The 22874-nt window shown below is 40.0% G+C and overlaps 1 protein-coding gene across 1 annotated transcript; it reads right to left on the bottom strand.

Annotated features, from left to right (window-relative positions):
- Positions 1-373: 373 nt before the first annotated feature.
- GPR180 (G protein-coupled receptor 180) lies at positions 374-22712 on the bottom strand. The gene is made up of 9 exons (XM_064440685.1): positions 22522-22712; positions 20109-20267; positions 16557-16751; positions 12606-12786; positions 12350-12399; positions 9700-9857; positions 3299-3490; positions 2864-2941; positions 374-1186 (listed from the first exon to the last, which is right to left on the bottom strand). Exons 1-9 carry the CDS (start codon positions 22661-22663, stop codon positions 1028-1030), a joined length of 1314 nt encoding a protein of 437 aa, XP_064296755.1. The 5' UTR covers positions 22664-22712; the 3' UTR covers positions 374-1027.
- Between the last annotated feature and the right edge of the window lie 162 nt (positions 22713-22874).

Genomic DNA, 22874 nt, shown 5'->3' on the forward strand with positions numbered 1-22874 from the left:
TTGTTTTTCAATTATTCATAGAAAATTTAATCCTGATTAAGTATCCTTGGGCAGGAATTCATGGGTAGTTGATGACTGAAACCAACATTTATTTGAAATGCTTCTGTTAATTTAATCTGTGTATATGGCTTAATTATGATTGAATCCTCAATGTAACAGAAATGAATTATATCAGGATTAAAATTCTAGTACCACATCACCCATTCCATTTTCTTTGCCTTTTTTTTTTTTCCTTTAAAAGATGCAAGCCTGCTGCTTTAATTACCTTTACGTTGCTGTGTCTTCTAAGCCTCAAATACTGTTTAGACCTTCATTACTGGATGAAATCTTTAGTTATATTTATTAAAAAAAACCAAACAAACAAAACAAAAAAGCAGATATAAAGCCTATTTTAATTCCCATTAAAATTTTAAGCAGTATGAGTATCAGTTGCAAAAAAGGCTCTCCTTTTACACCAATAATGAAGGAAAGTTTCTCGCAGACAGTTGTGAACATTTCACGTGTGTTTTCTAGAGGACTCTCCCTCTTTGGTTTCCCCGTCTTTTATACTTCTACATCAAATTCATTTGCTCTAAAGCATGAAAATAAAAGGACTTGTACTCATTGTTACGCATCACAGCAATTTCGCAACTGGCCTGTTTCAGACTTGTCTGAGCTTGTAGATGTTTTAAGAACTGCATTTTATAAGACCTTCAAACCTAGTATTGATATGAAGTAAGGACTTTTTTTGTGGCTGTGAATGGGAGAGAGAGAAGATTCATTGTACTTTTTTCTGTGACACAGCTCAGCACTGCATGCTGCACATAAACAATATTTATAAAATTATTCAAATTATGGATTTTTTCACTTCACAATACTTTTAACAGATTAATAGGGACCTTGCCAGACCAAAGGTCTGTGAAGTGCTCTGATATTACCATTCAGTTTTCCAGTGAAACCAACGTATCACTCACACCTGTGACAAAAATACCTCTATATTTAGGTCATTATTGCACATTTATTACATAATGTATTCTTCCTAAACATCTCAGAAGTGATGTCGATTTTTATGTCCAGAGGATACTGTTAGTGGCAATGTCACTGATGACAGTGAAGATACTTCCCAATATAGACTATGAGATAGAAAAAGTCTGTAGAGGATTACCATGGAGATGCACTGACACAGGATAACACCTATGGTAATAATCTAGAGACAAAGAAAAGAGAGAAAAGGAAAAAGTAAGTGAAAAAAACCCCAACACCAAACAACCCAAAACTAATTTCCATCTGCATACAGTGTCAGTGCTCGAGGTTTAACTTTAAAGCTTTTAATACTGCTGCAGTTACAAAAGATTTGAACATGCATCTCAAGTCCAGGATTCAGACTCTCACACCTGGGTGTTTTTAAATCAGTAGATAGCCCTGGGCAAGTCACATAGCCCTTCTGGCGGTCTCTGTTCTGGGGAATTTCAGACTTGCAATTCACCACCCATGCAGTTTCACAAGCAGAGGTGATGTTTAGATATTCTATTCTTACAACAAACAGAGTGGGGGGGGGGGGGGGGGGGGTAAAAAAAAGCCTGAAAACACTTTGCACTAGCAGTCATGGAGCTGTGAGGGTAGTGATGTATCAGTCTCACTTAGCCAGACCTCTTTTCAGTGCAAGTCTCTTCATCTGTAAAAGATGTGTAAGGCAGTATTTATCAAATGCATAATGGTAACTACTGTTTCTGAGAATGCAAAAGTCTAAGTTTATGTACAGTGTTTTTGAAAATAGATTATTTTTCTTAAACAAATATGTTATTTATTGATCGTGCATTTCTTTATTATATCAAAGTGCATTTAAAGAAGGAAACACAGCTCAATTAACATAATGTAGGAACTGCAGCTGCACACAATGGTTAAACTTGCCCAAACACAAGAGCAGAGCAACTGTAATCTCCCTTCAGTAAGCTAAAGATCGCAAAATATTGCAAAAATTTCCTTTACTGATCCTACCTCTAGAAACTGTCCCCCCTGCCCTGACGATGTTTTCATCAAGCAACAACAAAAAGTCTCTTCATTAGTACCTCTACAGGAGTCTTTTTTTTTCTCCCTAGATTTTTTTTTTTTAAAAATCAGATGTGGTATATTTCATTTACTATATATTTTTAGTGGAACCTTTTTCTTTCCCTTACATGTCCTCTACAAATAAAAGCTCAATTTCCAAAAACGCCCAGGTGGTTATAATCATAAAGAAAAGAAGCAAACTCTACCGCAGAATGAGGCAGTCAATCACCTGAGAATAGTACTGCACTTTATCTGAACATGGCAGGCTCCACACACTAGTTCTCTAGTTCCCAATATGTTTAAGCAACCAAGAAACCCAGTGAGTCCTCCTTTCTTTTTAACTGTTTAGCACTTACAAACCAAACTACATATTAGGACAGATTTCTTAATCTAAAGAACACAGTTCAGTTGCAGGTTCCCTGACCTATTTAGCCACATAAAGCTTTTAAAGGATGAAGACTAAAAAGCAAACAACAAAAAAGATCCACTGATTTATCTTTCTATTAGCTTTGTTAAAAGAATCCCCAAGGTGTTTTTAATTAAAAAACAAACAAGCAAACAATAAAACAAAACACCCCCTCCACATTTTCCTTTAACTTAACAATCCCCCCCGCCCTTAACCTAGGAATGATTACCCTTAGATGATTCAAACCCCCGTACGCCTTTGTAAAATATGACTCACATTAGCATCAATGAGAGCTGTGTGACTAAGACTTTTCAAGTTGCTTTGGGGTCATAAGATTAACAGCCTAAGAGCATGAGTTTGCTAACAAACACTGAACATGAAGAACAACTACTATTCAAATTCCATCTCTTTTATCTTGCCTCTACATACCTTTTCTCTTTGATATTCTCTGAATATTACAGAAATGGTTGCAAGACATGGGTGGCACAAAAACCAGAGAATGCAGGCCTGAAAGAGAAGATGAGTGTAAGTTATAAAATGACTACATGCCAGTTTAGAAGAAAGAGATGACAGTTAGAGGAACTGCATTTACATTTCTGTCTGTTTTATGAACCCATTGTTTAATTTTCAATCAACAGAACGAAAACCACACAATGAAAGGTGGGATTTCTGTTTAAAAAAGCTCTATGTTCCTTGTCAAATTAAAATGACTACTCAGAGTATGATGACAGGCTGCAATTTAATCAAATCAGACACTAAAACATTAGCTTTCTTACGGAGGAAAAGAGTTTAGTGCTTCAGTCAACTGCATGCCGCAATTACATTTACAGCAGAAGGGATTAGTTTCCCTGATGTAACCCATACTTTGGCAAAGGTGATATAGAACTCTCTTTTCAGCGTGCTTCTCTCCACTGTGATGATCTGGTAAAGACCAGCAGCCAGCGACAGAGCTAGGCAAACTCTGAGGCCAATAAGCAGTCCGCTTGCTAAGCCATGGTGTGAATGGTAGCTGTGGTGATTTGTATCTTCAAACTGCTCCCAAATTAATAAAAAGCTCTGGAAAGGAACAACAATGGCAAAGTACATTTAGGATCAACAAGGTTATGCTAAACCTCAATTAATCTTCCCATCACAGATTAAATTATCCACACAACTGGTCATGCTCCACTCTGCTTGTCGGAGACCGCCATGTTACACAAAAAAACCCCTAGCCTGAACTGCTTTTTGGCACCACCTATTACTCCAAGTGCAATTGGCAGGAAAAGTGTCTCACTTCTTGCATTCTGTAACTTTTAGAAAGTTTGCAAGTTAAAGTTTCCTCTAATTTGGATGGAAGGAATGTGGCACCTTAGCATAAGATCCAAAATAATCATCTAGTTAAACAGTCAGCCTACTCAGCAGGAAGCCCACTGAAATGATTCCAGAGAGCTACAGGGAGGCGTCTCCTTCCACTTGGGATCTACAACCTGTAAAGCTTGTTTCAAAGGCAGGCGACTACGCCTTTTCTTTCAAAATCCTAACAGGATTCACTTTTCTTTTTAAAGATGGGGAAGTAAGAGGGTGGTGCTGCTGCCCCTTTTATACAATAGCCTAAAGGCTCAAGCATTCACCCAGGTTGAACTTGGATCTCCCACAATTCCCCTCTTTGCCTAAAGGATATCCAGCTCACATCTCCCACCTCCTTGGAGAGTGCCCCAACTGCCAGGCTATAGGCTGTTCTTGGGTGGGCCACTCTCCACCCCTTCTATTGAAGCTGTGCCATTGTGGAGAAAAGAATTCAACATCAGCTAGGTCAGAAACTGTGAGAGCCAGCCTGACTCTGCAAGCAACCGGCTCGGAAACCTCCTAGGGTCTCAGAAAGGGAGCGTTGCAGGTTCCAAAAGCTGTTCCAGCATCTGGACAAATGCTCTAGCCACCAGATAGCTACACAAAAGACAGTAATCCTCCTTAACTCTCAGCACTGTATCTATTTGCTGCAGAATCCAATTTTGCAGGAGCACTGTGAGAAAGAATATTGATAGATTCTCTGAGGAAAAACAGACTCAGAAGCACCTAGTTTCTGAATCTTAGTTGGGTAGAAGGCAGGTGCCTACTTGTTGCATAAAAATTGGGTCTTGCTGAAGAATACCTTTTTAAGACTTTGGGAATGTTAACGTTATAAATTAGAATACCCGTAAGTTTAGACTCTCCCAGCATCATGCAGCAGCTGAGTGGCATTTTAAGACTTGAATATACACTGGAATCCAGTCCACCTACTGCACACATCTAACTTGCACTTAGGTTTCGGGTGTCTAATGAAGCAGGCTTTCTGAAGAAAGGTAGGCAAATTTGATTTATATGAGTGAGGCAGCTCTGAAGGCCTTCAGAAGCAGACATTGTATGCCTCAATTTAAAAAGCTAAATTAGTCAGATTCCTTTCTGAACACATTCAAAGGCTCTCTCACTACATTAACTTCATAAAGACAAGAAGGTTAGTGAAATTAATTTTTTTTTTCAAAACGTGTAATCCACCTGTGCCTTCCAAAAGTGGGTGTCCTTGAGTCTCATCAGTTGAGACAGGATCATTTAGCTTAGAATATCCTTAGAGGGTACCCTCTTGCTTTTCCCCTCCCTTACCGAGGCCAGGACAGAGCAAGCACGACTATATCATTTCAGTCACTCCTCAGCTACCTGGATGGGAAATGGAAGGATGGGAGAGGGACAGACGTGAAGTATGCATGTCTTGGACATCACTAATCACTAGTTAATAATCTGACCAACATGCTTCAAACGCTCCCACCATAACACTCCATTTCTGCCTAACTCCAAGCAAATGCCTTCAAATGATCAAATTACTTGACTGAGAATTCTGTCAAGGAGTAAGACTGAAATAAGATAATGTTTGGTAAAGTTGTTTCTACAGCACTAGTTTAATAATGAAATTAATGAATTCCTATCACAGAAGTTATTTCAGTCGAGGTAGAATGTGCCCAGGCAACAAACAAGGGTTCTTCCAGTTACAAAACCACTGCAGTCTTGTACAGAGCATTTTCCTTTTTGACATTTACACTTGGGAATAGCCAAAGTATTTAACTTCCCTGGACTGGACATACGCTGTCTGAGAAAATGTAAAAAACCCCTCTACCTGTGTACAGAATCTTCCTGATGAAAGCACGCATCCGGGGGGGAGAAATAAACGCTGATGGAGATGGAACTGTGATACTGCTTTAAGAAGAAACTTTAGGTAGATCCCAGGGATAGCTTAACCTTAAAGAACAGAGCTCATGAAGGTTTGAATTTTCCTTAGCCTGCACCAACAGTAACAGCAATGAAGGAAGCCACTTTCATGAGAAGATGACAAAGAGCTGGAGTAAAGGAATCATGAGAACAAAGTTCAAATCCTCATGAGAAAATAGTGTCTGACAGCAGGGTATGCTCTGGACTAGCCCTTTCAACACTGTAAACTGTGTAAACAACACAGGAATCAGTTGATCAAAGACTGTGTGTAGTCACAGCAATGTAAGATCACAGAAGTCCAGCTTCCTTCAGTTTCATTAGATTATTCCAAAATAAGCAGAAGACAGAGGCATTAGAGGCAGAGATGGAACCGTCAGTGCAACACACTGGAAGCCTGGACAAGGTGAATATGCGGCATTGCTCTTGCTATGAGCTGGGACTGTTCTCACTCACCAGAGAAAAGCAGGATCCTATAAAAGAGAAAGCTGTGCTATGGAGTGTTTCTAGATTGCAATGGATTAGGCAATCTGTTCCCAATGATCTTGAAGTCAAAATCCCTTTTGCTGGCTATGCCTGAAAAATTACGGTACATAAGCCCTGAAGTCCCTTACCTTGACCACAGAAAGACGTATGTCAGCTCACTTAGCTGCAGTATCAGGAACAAGCTGAAAAAACACCCAAACCAACCTGCTGAAGTAGATACTAGTGACATTTTTTGTTGGCAGTGAGCAGAACTATGTTTGAGCTCTGAGAAGAAATCGGGGGGAAATCCTCATTTTTATCCAGAAAAACAACTCTGCTTTGGCTGTAGACAAAAGAACTGGATGAGCTAGGCAGCTGAACAGCTGACTCGCACTAGCTATGTCCAACATTTAAGTCACAACTGCTTCTTCATAAAGGAGAATGACCATCTCCGTGTTTACATAATACACTGTTGAAAATCCCTGACTTCACCTGCACATAATCCTGACCTATCTTGGTTCACAGTGGACACCAACTACTGTCCAGTACTGGTCTTCCTCTTCAAAATGCTAGAAGAATGTTTGCCACGGACATCATCCCGATGTTCCAGATATACAAGTTGAACCACCACATCCATACAATGAAGAACCAGACACTCTTCTTTTTTGTCATGAGGGAACAATTATGGTAGAACCCCTCCTCCCCTTCACTATGCCAACACTGACTTTACGGCAAGCCAAGATAACCTATCCATCTCCAGTAAAGGCAGGTTCCCATGGAACAGATCATCTCTGAGAGGTAAGGGGAGGGGGGAAGCAAAAGGGAAATTAAAAGTAGCAGCAAGGCAAAGCAGATTAACTGCTAACCATATCTAGTATTTGGGATCTGATGTCATGTCATGTCAGTACAGTAAAATATGGTTTAGATCTAAGGTCAGAGGCAGAGCTCATTCTGAGCACACCTTTGGGGTGTACCTAAGAACCCCTGTGAAGCGTGATGTCTAATGCAGTAAGATTCTATGCCATTTTGGTCAGGTTTGAAGTGATCAGCTATCTTTCTAGAATCATTGCCTCCACTCTGGTCAGCCCTAAAAACTGAAACTGCTCAGGTCTACGTGATGGGACAGGCCTGCCATCAATAAAGTTTTGAACAAGGTTTGTGCCTCAGCAGCAGCAAGTGGAGTCTTTAATGAATACAGAGTGGCCTGGGAATCTTCTGTTCTGAGGCTGAAATAAAGGACAAGTTAAGGCAAAGGGAGCTGCTGAATGGCAGACTTGTCCCTCCTTTGAGATGCTACCTTTCTGCAGCCTCAAAGACCACAAGAGATTTGCTGACTAGGAGCCTGTGTCCACCCTACACTGATGGTAACCTGTAAACACAGCCTGGAAAATTGCTGGTGTTTCTGAAAGAAAAAAGAGAACCCATAGCATCAGTACAGAGGACAAAAACCCTGAAAAATTGCTGAGTAATTTGAACTAGTAGCAGGCAAATAGGGACAGGTAGTTTGCCAGTCAAAACTGCAGCTAAATTGAATAACATACTCTCCCAGGCTGTCCACTTGCTTGACTTCCCTGAAGATGAAGACAGGCAGTATAGAACGCCAATGAAACTAACATGGTTCAATCTCTATCTAATGCTCATGGTTTCCTCCACAAGTCTTCAGAACATCTCTGATTATCCACCTAAGTTTTTTCAACGTCTGGCATGGGAGGAAGCTGGCTTTCCCATAAGCATCTCTGGGAAAGAGCAGGACAGAAAGGAGTTTAATCTACATTTTTGATCATTAAAAGTGCTCATTGACTGCCCTGTTACAGCAGGTCCAACACCCATGTCAATCTAGACAGAGCAGTGACCAACAGACTAATCCAGAGAATGAAGTCTTGAGCTCACACTCCTTTGATAGAGGTGATGTGGTCTGGATCCTGATCCCCTGAGCTCAACAGCCACATTCTGTATTAAGGAGAAGAAATCTGGCGAAAGGTATATTTTGTATATACTGAACCATGAGATGGAACATATCCTCTCCAGAAGGGGCAAGGATACTCTTGGTGTCACAGAACTTAGCCAGCAGGCACCGAGATGGGGGGTGCAAAACTATCCAGGCAACGACATACTCCATATCCATATTCTGTTTCTACAAGACTCCTGACATTCCCAATGGTACCAGGAGGAGAGATGTGGTAGAGCTGTGCCTGCGTGGTGAAAAGTAAGATAACCAGCTTTGTGCCAATGCTTCAGCGGCACTCAAAGAGCCAGCACAAATGTGTGATGGACCAGCACTGGGGGAAGCAGCATATATGTACAATACCTGCCCCAAGTTTTACTCTGACAACCAAAGAAAAGATCAAGCTGATGATACTGAGTGTCCTTTCTACATATAGTAAAAAAGAAACAACAATAAAACTTTCCAGTCTCAAGTGACAGAGTACTAACACACCCATATGTATGTACAAGTAGAGAGGCATGAATAAAATTAAATACTTTATAAGTCTTCTTTACTACCAGCACATAAAATTTCTGGTGCTAGATGGGTGTCCAAGTAAGGTGGAATGAACCTATTTTTAAGTTTCAGCAGTCCCATTGACCTTAATAGCCTTTGGTTTATATTCTTAATTAGCAAGAAACATCAGCTCGCAGCTACTCTTAGTGTTTTAGCAGTCCACTCATTTAGTTTGGAAGAATCACTAATTACAGATACTACTCAAATGGCACAAAATCTTCAGTCTCTTCCTCATTACTGTCTCCTCTCCAGTTTCTCCCTGCTCTTCTCTTTCTCAATGGCTTTCAGATTCTCTTGTCTTTATGCTGTGATTTAAAAAAATTTGTTTACAAAAGGCACCACCAGGGTTGGATGATCTCCATTACAATTTACTTCTCAGTCACTGGTTTACTTGACTTTCTAATTTATACTAATGGAAAATATTTGAATAAAATTATGTGTCAGGCCATTTGTATATTTGCAAGACCAATCCTGCACATGAATCTTTCAAGAATTCCCTTATATTGATTGAAAAGACCATTAGACATCCTAATTGAGTGGTTCTAAGAGGAGGACACTGGGGATTTCAATTTTTTTTTTTGGTGACAGAAAGAATTTCTCACAGAAGCTTTTCTTGTCTTTCCTCTCATGCTGCTTGTTGTCACCCCCCACAATGTAGTTCACAACCCCTCAGTTGTACTGATTACAGCTATTTATAGGACCACATTATAAATCAGATCAGTAAAATGACTGTGCTGAAATATCTCTTTTACTTCCCCCCCAGTCTAGATCATTCCACTGATCCGGTTTACAGTATAACGCTACAAACAACTGGCACAACCAGGAGTTTGGAAAACTGTGGGAACTTCTTAAGTGGTTTTACTGCTGAACAAAAACATACTGTGGAGCTACACCTTAAATTGTTAAAGTAAAGAGAAGGTGTTGTTACCTATTAGACATACTGGTTGCACATTATGCTGTGGGTTTTTTTTTTTTTCCAGTCTTGATACTCCCTCCCTCATAGAATATTGAAATTAGTTGGTTCACGGTTCTGTCATACTTAACAGCAGCTGTATATTTCAGTATAAGATGAATACAAAATACAAACCTGTGTAACAACAACTACTACAGCAATGCCAGTAGATGTTGGAGTGGAATCCCACTGAAGAGGTCTGCCATGAGATTTCTTCATTCTGCCTATCGTCCAACCCATACACAGACTCAACAATAAATACAGCATTTGTATCTGTGAGACTATGTCACACACTATTGAAAACAAAAGAAAAAATGAGTCACAACAAAAAAGTGTTCTTCCTAAAGCAAAGAGAAATGTTCTACATACCCACAAATGAAGGATGAACATTTATCCCCCTGTATCACCTTTGGTAATAACTTTGATAATAGTTTGACTAGCTGAGGCTGCTTTGCCACAAATGCGGATATTTTGAGTAGTTTCCAGTGACCAAACAGATCGCTATCAGCTTTCCTCTAGTTATGCTGCAGTTTTGCAACAACACAGGCACAGTGCCACATCCTTACAAATCCCACTCTTGTGTCAGAGAAGTCCAGGCTCAGGAGTCCATGTGCATAAATAGTCTTATAAATGCTAAATAACTAAAATCATATGTATGTTAATCACATTGCAAATATGAAGCATGATGAAATGAACTCCTTTCTTTGCTCTGAAAAACTTTTGTTCAAAAATCAGATAGTTGCATTGTACTTTAAATTAATTGCACTTTGTCTAAAGGATGCAGTAGCTTCCAACAGAAAGCACAAATATTTAGGACGAATTCCACTCTCAGATACTTAAAGGGGAAAAATCTAATGAATAACCCTAACACAAACTTCATTTGGAGCAACAACTTGCCTGTATTTCATTTTATTAAATGCAAACTACCTTTGCCTCATTTTGCTATGTCCATTTTTTTGCTGTTTATGGAGTATGTGTTAATTGTTCACAAAGTTACATTCTTAATCAGCGTCTCAAACCTGTGTTTGAAGGTGTATCTGAACAAAGAAAACTTCAAGCTAGAATATATTAAAGCCTTTACTTGTTAGCCTTGCTGAAGCACTATTGACTGTAGAAGGAACTGAAGATTTCTTTCTGGGTGGTTGTTAGCTTTAGACCCAGTAAGTTTTTGACTGAAATTTATCAAGCAGTGTTTGGACTTAAGAGAAGCTCATTGTACTGGTGTAGCAGAGATGTACAAGAAAAAAACTCATTCTTTGATTACATAAATTGCAAATTTGGTTCAGAAGCTAGAGATTTGGCACTACACACAACAGTGCTTTCCTTTTCACTTGATTAATGCTTTAGTTCAATTAAATTTGTTCCTTATTTGTAATTTTTACTTATGCTATCAGGTACAAGAAAAAAATCTGTATCTGAACAGGTTCCTAAAAAGAAATTCTGGCCCCACTGAAGTCAACAGAAATTTTACTCTACTTTTAACTAGGATTTCTGTTCTGACATAGGAAAAATGGTAGCACCTTCCATCTTCAGACTATACTACTTGCTATCAGCCATTCTTCAGAATGTAATTGACACTGAAGCTTTCCACATTTCTATTACTTCTGCTCTGTTATTGTTTTGGTAATCATGAATCTTAAAAAGAGCAGGAAAGGAAAACTCTCCTGTTAAAAAAAAACAGTATTTTATTCTTAATAACCTCTGCTTAAAGCAAACAGAAGTGGGCTCTTCACTATGATACATACACGGAAAATCTACCATGCAGCTCTGAAGTTCTCACTGTTAGTTAGCACTGAGTTTCTCACTGTGGAGGAGTTACGACCACCCCTGTATTCTTTATTTAATTGAATTTCAGGAGACGAGAGGGAAAGTTTAATAATACAGTTGCTGGAGAGGCTGCAAGGAGCTGCTAACTCAAATGGTTAAAACAAGAAAGAGGCAATTACTGTGGTGCCAAGTGCCATCAAGAGGCTGTTAATTCTAACTGCAAGCTTCTAAATGAACTCCAGGAAGGGAAATATTTTTCTATATAGGCTGCTACTCTCCAACACTATCTCACTACCACAGTACTACTTTCTTGGGGTGCTTCAAGCCAAACAAAAGGCAATGCATTTGCTTAGAAACAGCCCCCCAGTGCTTTAAATGTGAGCTACAGGAAAAACGTGAGCTACAGGAAAAAACCCAACGTTTAACCCTGAAGAATCCAGCAGGAGTAAGTTAGTGCATTTTGGGAAGGGATGTTATAGGAATTCAGTTCCAATGAGAACTCAGAATATCTATACAGAGTGGATAAAAATGCTTTGTTAACATCAATTCGTTACAAAAAGCTTTTTGCATCACTCTAATCATATCGCTTGTGCCGTAAAACACTTACTTTTTCATTATAATAAATGTTAAATTTGCTAGTGCAATGATAACACTCCATAAAACGTTTCCTAAAAAGCTTCACTATTCTAGATCATGCAAACTCCACAAAACCCTTCAACGTATTGAAACATTTACTCACATGATAGCCATGTATGTAAGTGTTTGTAGGGTGGAATCTTCAGACAAGAAGATCTTTTAAAAAATCCTAAACAATACCACAACTCTACGACTTTAAATACAGTTACTGTAAACATCCAGAATAAAACCTCTTTTTTAGAAGAGCAACTTTTAGTATTTTGCATTAAAAATACAGTGGTATGGTCCAAGATCATAATACAGTCCAACAACAGCCTTTGCTAATACATTATACAGATTAATGTGTAGGAATATGTAAGAAACAGCAGACAAGCATACTCACATTCTGCCAAACTTCCTATAAAAGGTGCTCCTATTCCATCTCTGGAATAACTGAAAAAAGAATAAAAGATTATATTTTTAAGTGAATGAGTCTTGAATGTGCGTTCTCTCTTAAAAGTACATTTAGGCAGTGACGTAGTTCTAAGACAGTCAGCCCTATGTTATGTCACAATCACCACAGGAAAAGTCACATACTGATCTTTACAATACAATGTTCTTCAAGATTTGAGACTGAAAGCAAAAATAAGCACAGATACCTTGAGAAGTGCAGGTAGTTGGCAAAAGCTGAAACAGCCTGCAACAGTAATGCAATTGTCAACACCTTTAATACAGTATGCATAGGTCCATGCTTCTTAATTGTTTGCCATAGGGACTGTGCATATATGCAAGCAGTTATGAAATACGCTAGGACAAGCAGGAAAAAGAATTCATGTAATCCTGTGGAAAAAAAAATAAAGCTTAGTTTTTATGAAGAAGTGTTGCTACTAGCAATAAGTAACTGGAACAAAATATGTTTTTCATATAATCACTGGGAAATACTTAGTAACTGTCACCCAAAAGTGGTAGTACAGATAAAATGAGTAAATCAGAGCCTACTTTATCCAAGAAAGTCAGTGAATTTTTTCAGAGAGCTGATTACTGCTTGATCTGACAAAGTATTTTTTTATTCAAAAATACCTTTTCTGAGCGCAGGAGAGATTCTGTTCAAATAAAAATAGCTTTGTAGCCATTACTGAAATAGTATAAAGTAGCATACAGTTTTTTGATAAACAGAAAATAATTGTAGCCCATTTGATTAGTCAGAAACATATTTATTAAAGGCCCTATCTGAGATGAGAAACCCAGAACAGACTTCTGTTGAATCTATTTAACCACTGGGTGTCACCCTTCCTCCACATAAACTAGTTAGTGCAAGAAGCACAGTCTACCAAGACCAAAAACTTTTAGATAAAGAAAAATGGAAGGAAAAATAGCACAGAAAACAATGATAAGTTCATAGATTTTTTTCACCAGTCTGAAGAATGCCCAAAGTTTTTGATCTTATTTACAAAAGAGAAGTCCTCTAATGTTCAGTCTGGCAGTAGTGTGGTAAAATGCTTCCCTGAAGACCTGGATCTTAGAAATCTTTTCTATTGTCCAGGAGCTTTGGAACCCACCATGTGAGCTCCCAAAGGGTCAAAGCCAGTGAGCTATAAGTAAAAACGGGTAAAGAGAATTTTCTCACAAGAATTTATGTTTTTCTTCTCCAGCCTTCCTTGAAACCAAGTGGTGCCCACAGAAACAGATTCTGAACAATGTTTTTCCTCCTGCAGCAAAACAATGCTGCTAAAAACTTCAACCAGCTCCACCCAGAGATTAGAAACAGAGCAATTATACACATTTCAATATCTAAGTTGAAAAACATGAGAACGGGACGCGTTCTGAATATTTGCTAGTACTACTTCTATGGCTAAAATGAATCAGCTTGGACATACGTACAGTGAAATGGGAGAAAAAGAGCATAAGGTAATAAAGACTCATAAGACAAAAATTTCAGGGCCACTCTGCTTCTCTTGTATACCTGTACAAAAGCAGGATTTATGACTGACAAAAATATGCATTTGAGATCAAATCTCTTTTTCATCCTTTTGCTCTTTATCCTTCTGCTTCAAAAGATATGATACCCACTGAAGCTGGCAAGGATTCTGTAGATAAATTGTTTTTCACCATGACGAGTGGGTACACACTGAAAACTCTTTAGGAAAATCAACTAGCTTTTAATGAACACTAAACTATTTAGGATAGAAAGCTCCTTCCAACCAAAGACAGATTATGGATGATTGGCTTGAGACCAAAGGATTTAAGAGAAAGTTGCACTGAAATACAACTATAAAAAACCCAGAAGGGTCATTTTCAACCTGTCTTTTTTATGTTTCCTGACATTCAAGTAACCTAGAGTTGATAGAAAAAAAAAAACCCGTATGTACCTTAATTTGAGATACCTAACTTCAAAGATCTTCCAAATGCTGTCTACCTGGTCAGCTGCCCTTAGAAATCCTACTTGCCACTGGTCCCATGTCTTCTGTAAGAAAACCTACCACATAAAATGATAAAAGATTACTTGCTAGGGATCAGAAGCCAGGCCTCCTCCTCTCCCAAGGCAGATATCTTAGTCATAAGGTTACAGCCTCAAGTTCTTTCCTATACTTTCCTTATATTCCATTTAATGTTGAGATCTCCTGTGACAGGCCACACCTTTAGTAACAAAAGTGAAGGGTCACCTAACTAGAACCATCTGGAACTACGCAGTTTTCAGTTGTCTGAGTGAAAGAACCAAGAAAGGAAGCTGGATCTTTTCTCTGATGCCCTAATGTTCTATGCTGCGCACCTCTATGGAAAAAGGACAAAAATTATTCCCCAAAGATGCATTAAAAAACCCAAAACAGAGAGAGAGAGAGAGGGAGGGAGAGAGGGAGAGAGAGGGAGGGAGGGAGAAGGAGAGGGAGAGGGAGGGAGGGAGAAGGAGAGGGAGAGGGAGGGAGGGAGAAGGAGAGGGAGGGAGGGAGAAGGAGAGGGAGAGGGAGGGAGGGAGAAGGAGAGAGAGAGAGAGAGAGGGAGAAGGAGAGAGAGAGAGAGAGAGAGAGGGAGAAGGAGAGAGAGAGAGAGAGAGAGAGGGAGAAGGAGAGAGAGAGAGGGAGAGAGAGAAGGAGAGAGAGAGAGAGGGAGAGAGAGAGAGAGGGAGAGAGAGAGAGAGGGAGAGAGAGAGAGAGGGAGAGAGAGAGAGAGGGAGAGAGAAGAAATCCTCATCAGTTCTTTGAAAGCAGACAACAGGCATTTAACTTCAGGATTCATGGCAGTGTTGCAGGTTTTAATTCTGAATAAACAGAGGTGTTCCCCTGCAACCCCAGAAGACATGGCACGTAAAGCTCATCCTGTTTCCTACTCGTTAGATCTAAATGCGTGCATCCAACACATTTATACGCCTCCTTGCTCGGCATGCAAGCTGTTCACAGCTCTGCTTCCAAGTGCTCAAAGTCTTCCTACAAAATTAATATAGAGCTGAGATGCCTTTCTAGGAGGTCTGTACACTACTTTTAAGGGCCACATGATAACTTATAGCTGCTTTGTCCCTTGATTTAGCAAAAGAATGTTACTACCGCTTTTTGAGAATAAGTAAATTAACCTAGAATTCACTTCTGGATACAAAATTCACCAAATAAAACCTGCCAACTGAGTTTGTAGCAGAATTGGGAAGTTAAAGACAGGTAGGTCAACTTATAAGCCTTGAAAAATGGATGATTAACAGTGCTACTTTTTTACAGATTCTGCTAAACGTTTCAGCGAATATTCTCTTCCCTTCAAAAAGGGAGCTGCCTTTGTTCCTTCTACATCCTCCTGAGACCAAGAATGACAGCAGGGCACATGATTCGAGCATAGCAGTTAGGCTCATTCTAGGTATGTAGGTTAAACCTGTATACGAAGGCAGACGGAGCCTGTTGGGCTCTTCCCTTACAACAGACCTGGGTTAGTGACAAGCTGATGAGGCCTCCCAGGACAGTGAAGCTAAGCACTGCCATGAAGCATACGTTAGGTTGGTTTGGATTGTCCAAAGTATACAATTTTACGTAGGCATTTGTTCAGCTGCTGTCTTGAGTGACTTCTAGAAGATTTTCTTTGCAGGTTTAAAGATTTAAAATGGCATTTCTAATACTAAATAAAATTAGGACTGACATCTGATCTGTGGCCTGTGACTAAGATACTTTGAAAGACCTAAACATAGAACTGAAATTGTATTTGTTAAATGTTGTATTGTGCATGTACTCCTGTTGCACAGTATCAGATTTTACACAGCTAAGACATTTCACAAATTAAATAGGCAAATTCATTAAAATCAGGGATTAAAGCCACATTGAAGTGGAAGCTTCCAATTTCAACAGGGGAAATATACCTATTTTATTAGCAAAGATGTCAACGCTATCCCTCCTTGTGCATCTATGCTTCCAGTTAGGCAAGTGTTTGAAATTAAGTCTAGAGAAAGAGAAGGATTTTTCTGTAATGCCAGAAAGTGAATTAAAGTTTACTCTCTGTGAAAAAGTAGAATCTGAAATATAAGATATTCTGCTATCCATTCCCCAGTGCCATACTTTTCCAAGCACAGCAAGTACTGATTTGTTTGGGTGATCAGAACCTTAACTTAAAAATCTAATTTTAAGAAAAAAAAATCTTACCAGATTCCCCTGCGCTAAAGTGATCTAATGGATTCCCTTCTGCATCTGGGTTTAGTAAGATCATTTCAAACTGAATATCCTCGGATTCAGAATAATTCTCCTCGCAGGTAAACTTGTCTACATAAAACACATACCATGTTTCCGGATAAGGAATCTGGGACACTGTCAGATTTTGCTCTGTGTGGTTCACAGTCACTTTGGAAGAAAACAAACAAAAGAAAGGAGTAAATACTTGATTAGTTTGGTTTCAGAAAACTCATCTCTGACTGAAGGTAAAATTTGAAACCACAACATCACATACAAGTTAGAAACTACATACAGTACGGAACAGTCTTTGTTTTGAAAGCTAGGCATAGCACTGGAGGCCAGACTTCCATCCTTGCCTTTTGTTTCAAATAGGTGCAGGTAAGAGTTGGTGAGGATATACACCGCATGCCATCTCTCAGCTTTCGGGTTCACAGAGAGGGCTCCCTTCTGCCAGAAGCCAGTAACTGCTAACTGCATCTCCAGTGCTTAGTACTTTTCTGTCCCCTAGTACCGTACTATTTTACCGTACAGGACTAGCTATTTTGATCAGCCAACAGGTACTTCTGCAGTGTGAACAATACCTCTGTGAAATTTATTCTACTCTACTCTAAAAGACGTTGTAGAGCACTGAACAGGAACAGCCACATGTGAGACTGATAAACAACAGTGTGCGTGCTTTCAAGTTGCAACTTAGCATACTTTACACTACGCTCCCCAAACCATAATAGATTGATTTGCAATTGACAGCTAAGGGTGGAGACCACTGCCTAATAAAACCGCATTTTTCAAATCAGTTTATGTTTAAAACCAACTATGTGAGAGACTGAAGTTTCATCTGCTCGCTGATCTTACCGCTATTTTTCCTAAAAGTGACTATTAGTGAATGCACAATCCCTCTACAATAAACACTTGCTGAAGATGAAATCTGTAACTCTGTATGCTTGGGTGAAACTAAAAGAATAGCAAATACTGTTGCATTGATTACTGAACTTGAGTGCTAATCAGCTCAACTGTAAGTGAAAGTCACCTCTGTAGGAGAAATAACCATATAATGACTGAACTGTAGATGAATTCACCGTAATGGTTTAAGATGACAATGGCTAAAGATGAAGAAAGCAAAAAATTTCATTAAAATTCTACAAAACAAACTATTTAGGTTTTATGCAAAAGCCTTTCTGTATGAAAAAGTGCAAACATATATATAAAACAACCCTTAGCAGACTCGTTATCCTTAAATATTTCATAGGCAAAATTTAGGACTAATTTCTAACTCGAAGCCTACATGTGAAAAACATTTTTGTAATCTAAACAAACTTGTTTCAACTTCAGGAAGTTATTTTCCATTCTCTGAAGGCATGAACTGATCAATGTTAGGACCCAGGAAGAAACGTATGGTATGTCTCTTTGCAGCAATTGTCATGAACTAAAGATTTGGACGATGCGCGAACCAGAAAAGAAAAACAAGTGTTCTAACACAGGCAATCTGCCTTGTGTAGCGAATGGTAAGTGCACATTCTACACTGGAGCTACATATCTTATCAATCAAACATACAAAGTGAAACAGCTCTCTTCAAAAAACCTGAGATTTTTAAAAACACAGTTTTAGGATTTCATATGGCGCTTAATCCAAATGAAAGGCAAACTGCAGCTGATGGGGTGACCCTACTCTCCATCTGTACTCCCAGCTGAGTTCTGACACAGTGTTACTTGCATCAAGACTCAGGATCACAGAGAGTGTGTTTAATCAGTTTTCCATCGGATCTGCAAGCTAACTCACAGGAAATGAAGTAAGACAAAATGAAAATGTAATTGATTTTGCCCCAGATCAGCAAAAGGATCCAACTCACCCTGTAGTCATATGATTCCTAAACAGAGCAGAAAACAGCAAGCACACTGCTGAGACAGACAAGAGTGATGGGCCAACCACTAGCCGTTTCAGCGGCACTTCATGCTCAGCTCAGATCAAGTGCAAGAGAACTACATCCTTAGAAATGACATCTGCGTGAAGATCTCGTTATGACTGTGTTCCAGGAGATCAATTTGTTACTCTAGGGATTCTGGTCATGCAGAGGAAATGTATTTTAAAAAGAAGCTGTATGCACTTAAGATATATTTGAATGAAGTTTCTAATATTATTTTAATTTCTTAAAGGAAAATTTATGCTTTAAGTAGATTTTGTGATATTATAATCAATAAATGGTGCAAAATGGATTATTTAAATATGTTTGTCTTCCAGTTACACTCTGTAATTGTCCAATTAATTGTTAATATTATCTATCCAATTTATATTTTAAAAAATCCAGTCAATTATAATTGAATTCTTCGATGTTTTACTGTACTTTTGAATTCAGATGGATACTCAAGCTTTATCCTGATTAGCTCATCTTTGATACTGTGTTAAAAATTTTCTAACATGTTTTCTACACCGAAGCGTGACAGGTTTGTGCTATCATGAAAATGAAAATATCCCTTTATTTTTGTTTTCTTGTCTTTGAAAAATGCAGTTTCCATGGAATCAGAAAACAGAAGCCTCCTGACAAATGAGAAATTTTCCTCCATAAACAGAAGAAGACAACCCATATATTGTGTATCAGTATAATTATCAGCTCAAATACTAAAAATGTTTGTATGGGAGATTCAGTGAATACCAGATTAGAAAATAAAAGGGTGAAAGAACATTAAATGATAATGGAGGCAAGTTATAAAATAAGGCAGCATAACCCAGATTAGTTTTCACAGATGATCTTACAGATGAGGAGGGGTGTAAAATAAAAAAAGGTCATGATTATGAGGTTGTGAAAGGAAAAAAGAAAGAGAGAAAAAGGTTTTCAGGTACAAAATTACCCTTTTACTGCGTACTTGGGCTACATACTCCCACCTTACAAGCATTCACTTCAGAACTTTAGAGGTAACTGCAGCAGGCTTCATCAGTTTGCCTCTAATTTTTTTCATTCCACTGCAATAAAAGTCACAATTCAAACTATACATTTGACTGTCCCAAACATTTAGATTCTGAAATTCTTCAGCTTCATATTACAATGGCACTCTGTAAATTCTTTCAAACACTCAACATAGTATTTTTGATGCAAAAGTTTGAGATTTAAGAAAAAAGAAAAAGATTTTTACTCCAAGCAGAGTTAAAGAAAATCTCTGTACTGAATTAGTGAATGAAAACTTCAGCCAAACATGTAGCCTTTCTGAGTGTGTACAAGTGAAAGCATGAGACTAGAACTAGTCATAAAGTTGGCTGTTTGCATTAAAGTCATTGTTTGTCACAGATAGTTCATTTTCCAGCAGTATAGTAAACCATAACTTGCAGACAAAGTCTTCTGAAGTGATACAAACTAAGCGATTTTATTTCCTTGTAATAATTTTTAATTGCAGAAGGCCAAAGTCCTGCTTTTAACTTAAGTTGATGCAAAGTCCAAATTCACTGAAATAAATATTCTAAATACAGAGATAACATAACAGGGTTCTAAATACACAGGTAACTTAATTCGTAAGGGGAAAAAAGTAGCAACTCACTTGTCAGCTGAGCTTTAGAGAACTTCTCTGTACAGCTGTGATCTTGGATACTGTTCTGTAGCTTCAGCCACTCCTGTGCTTGAAACAGGTGAAGTCTAGCTGCTTTCGTCACAGCTACTGCTATGTTCTTGATTCTGACACACAGAACAGCATGGTCACCTTGATATTTAAAAAATAAAATCAACTCCTCTTCCTTGGTGTCAGTTGCAAACAAAACCAGATTTTTTTTTTACAAGTAGCAGCACTAAAGCTTCACTTTATTTCTTAAACTGTTACCACTACTTCCCATAAAAGTCTTTACACTCTTTCCAAAACTTCTATACATCTCATTAACGATACCTCACAGGATTCTCTATGATGCTGCTTAAACATACCTTCACCATAACCCAAATGTCATCAACCTTCTCTACTACAAACAGCCTTCCCTCCCCCCCTTTTTTTTTAAACAGCCTTCCAGAGAATCTTTTTTTTTCCTCCTCCCACCCCAAATTCTATTTTCTCAAGTTCAGCTAAAGACAGTACCTCAACCAGTCTCAATAACTGGTTGAAAGTCTAGTGTTTTGACCTTTGCAGCAGGATTATGAGCATCACAGGGTAGCTCTTGAGCTTAATACCAGAAGAACTTATGTAAATGGACCTTCACATTATGGGCTGATGAGAGCTAAAATACTTACAGACGACAGATGTCAAATTGATACAAAGAAAATCAAACTTCAAAAGTGTTCTCCAATGTGTCAGTCTACCTATAGGCTGCATCTTGACACAGAGAAATATTTTAGCCATTCTAGAACTAGCTTTTTGACACAGTTTATCTTGTCTGGGTAATTCTACAATGCTCAAACTGATTTTGATGAATTCTTTCATTATATATTGCCATAGACTCCTTTAAGGTAACAGTATTCTAAATTAAAAGATAGGATTTAATGGAGAAGAAAAATAAGCCAGTAATGCAAGAGCACAAGTTTTGTGTGTTTTTTAAACCATCAGGGCAATTTTCTTTCCCACCTAACCTAGGCACCAGCTGGACGTGAACCAATAGGCTACCACAGCTTCAAATAAGGCTTTGCCAGGAAGGTTTGCCTGTTCAGAGCCCACTGCAAGACAGCGGTCCTCCAACAAAACCTCAAAAAAGGTGATCTCCTGGGATCTGTTAAATGTTATACGGACAACAGTTTACCTAAGTTACTAACAAAAGACTTCGCAAAATTAAAAAAAGCCCATATGGCTTCACCAAGACCAAAAATACGTATAGTTGTGGGTATTCATGCAGAAAGAGGAATATTTCTAAGAAAAAATGCAACACCAAGTTGTAGAATATCTGAAGACCTAAAGCACTCATCTTAAATCTTAACATTCTTTTCTCAGATTTAAGCAACGTGCTTTTTTCTCCCCCTTTAGATCTATTTACAGAGCTTCTACAATTATCTGCTAGGACAGTGATAATTAACTGCTTTCAAGTCACTCCACAAGCTATCCCCACCCTATCTATCATCTCTCATTCAGCGCTAGAAGGTCACATTTTCCTTCATCCCATCAGATTTTTTTTCTTGCAGACGTTTTTGTTTTCCTCTCGCACTACTTCTCTGGTCTGGGAGGAAGCCTGTGTAAATATCTTAAGTATTACCTTCAGGGCTGCCTTTGAAAGCATTCTGCAGAACAATTCTGCCATGAAACTAACTGAGAAAGGAAATAGTCTAACACGCTGACCAGAGCAGCCTCGTTGTATATGGCACTCACCGTGCTCGCATATAGATCTCTTTTTGCAAAGTAAAACTTCGCTAGCAAGGAGAGTACTTTAGAACCGTATTTCTGCAGCGGCCATTCTAACAGGGTTCTAGCACACTGCTAGGCCTCTTAACTAACAGTCAGGGATTACTGCTGACAAGGAATTAACACGGCAGAGAAAAGCCACTGGGGATAATCGGGTGACAGTTCCCATCCTGATGCACGGTGATATTAAAAAACTCCGGTGATGTGAACCAGAGGTGCAACGTTCAGCACCGTTCTTATTCGGTGGAGTTCCAGGAGGGCAGGAGGGACGCGTGTGGAAGTGAAAACGCCGCCTCCGCTCCCCCAGATCCCCCCGCCACGTCAGGCTGCGGGGCACCAAGGGGAGCGCGGCGCCCGCACTTCCCCGCTCCTTGACCAACAGCCGGGCCGACTATCGGGGCTGCCACCGACTCCTCTTCCCGCTGGCTCGGCGCAGCCCCGCCTGGGCCCAGCGGGCCGCCGCTCCCGCCCCGGCCCCTCGCCGCCCGCAGGAGCACACCAGACCTGTTGCTGCCGGGCCCGGCGGCGGGCGGGCTGCCCCGCCCTGGCCCCCCACAGCCCGCCGCCCTAACGGCTCCCCCCGCGCGACGCTCTGAGGCGCCCAACGGCTCCTCGCCCCCCTCCCCTCCCCGCGGGCACCCACCGTGGAACTGGAACCGCGCCACCGGCCGCCAGGGCTCCAGCCGGGCGGCGGCGCTGGCGAAGCCGCCCCGTAGCGTCTTGCCCCCAGCACCCCACCAGCCGGCGGCGCACAGAAGCCACAGCAGCCGCCACCGCATCCTCATCCTCCGCACCCGCCGCCGGCGGATGCCGCCACCCCCGCGCCCCCCCCCGCTGCCGCCGCCGCCGCCGCCGCTCGCGCCGCCGCCTCACGTGACACCCGCCCCAGAGGTTACAAGCGGGCACGGGACACGCGCGCGAGAGGGCAGGAACGAAAAGAGAACCAATAGGAGCCCCGCGCGAGGGAGCCCGCCCACCCCGGGCCGTCCCGGCCCC

This window comes from Phalacrocorax carbo, chromosome 1 (genome assembly GCF_963921805.1).
Source record: "Phalacrocorax carbo chromosome 1, bPhaCar2.1, whole genome shotgun sequence".
NCBI classification, from domain to species: Eukaryota; Metazoa; Chordata; class Aves; order Suliformes; family Phalacrocoracidae; genus Phalacrocorax; species Phalacrocorax carbo.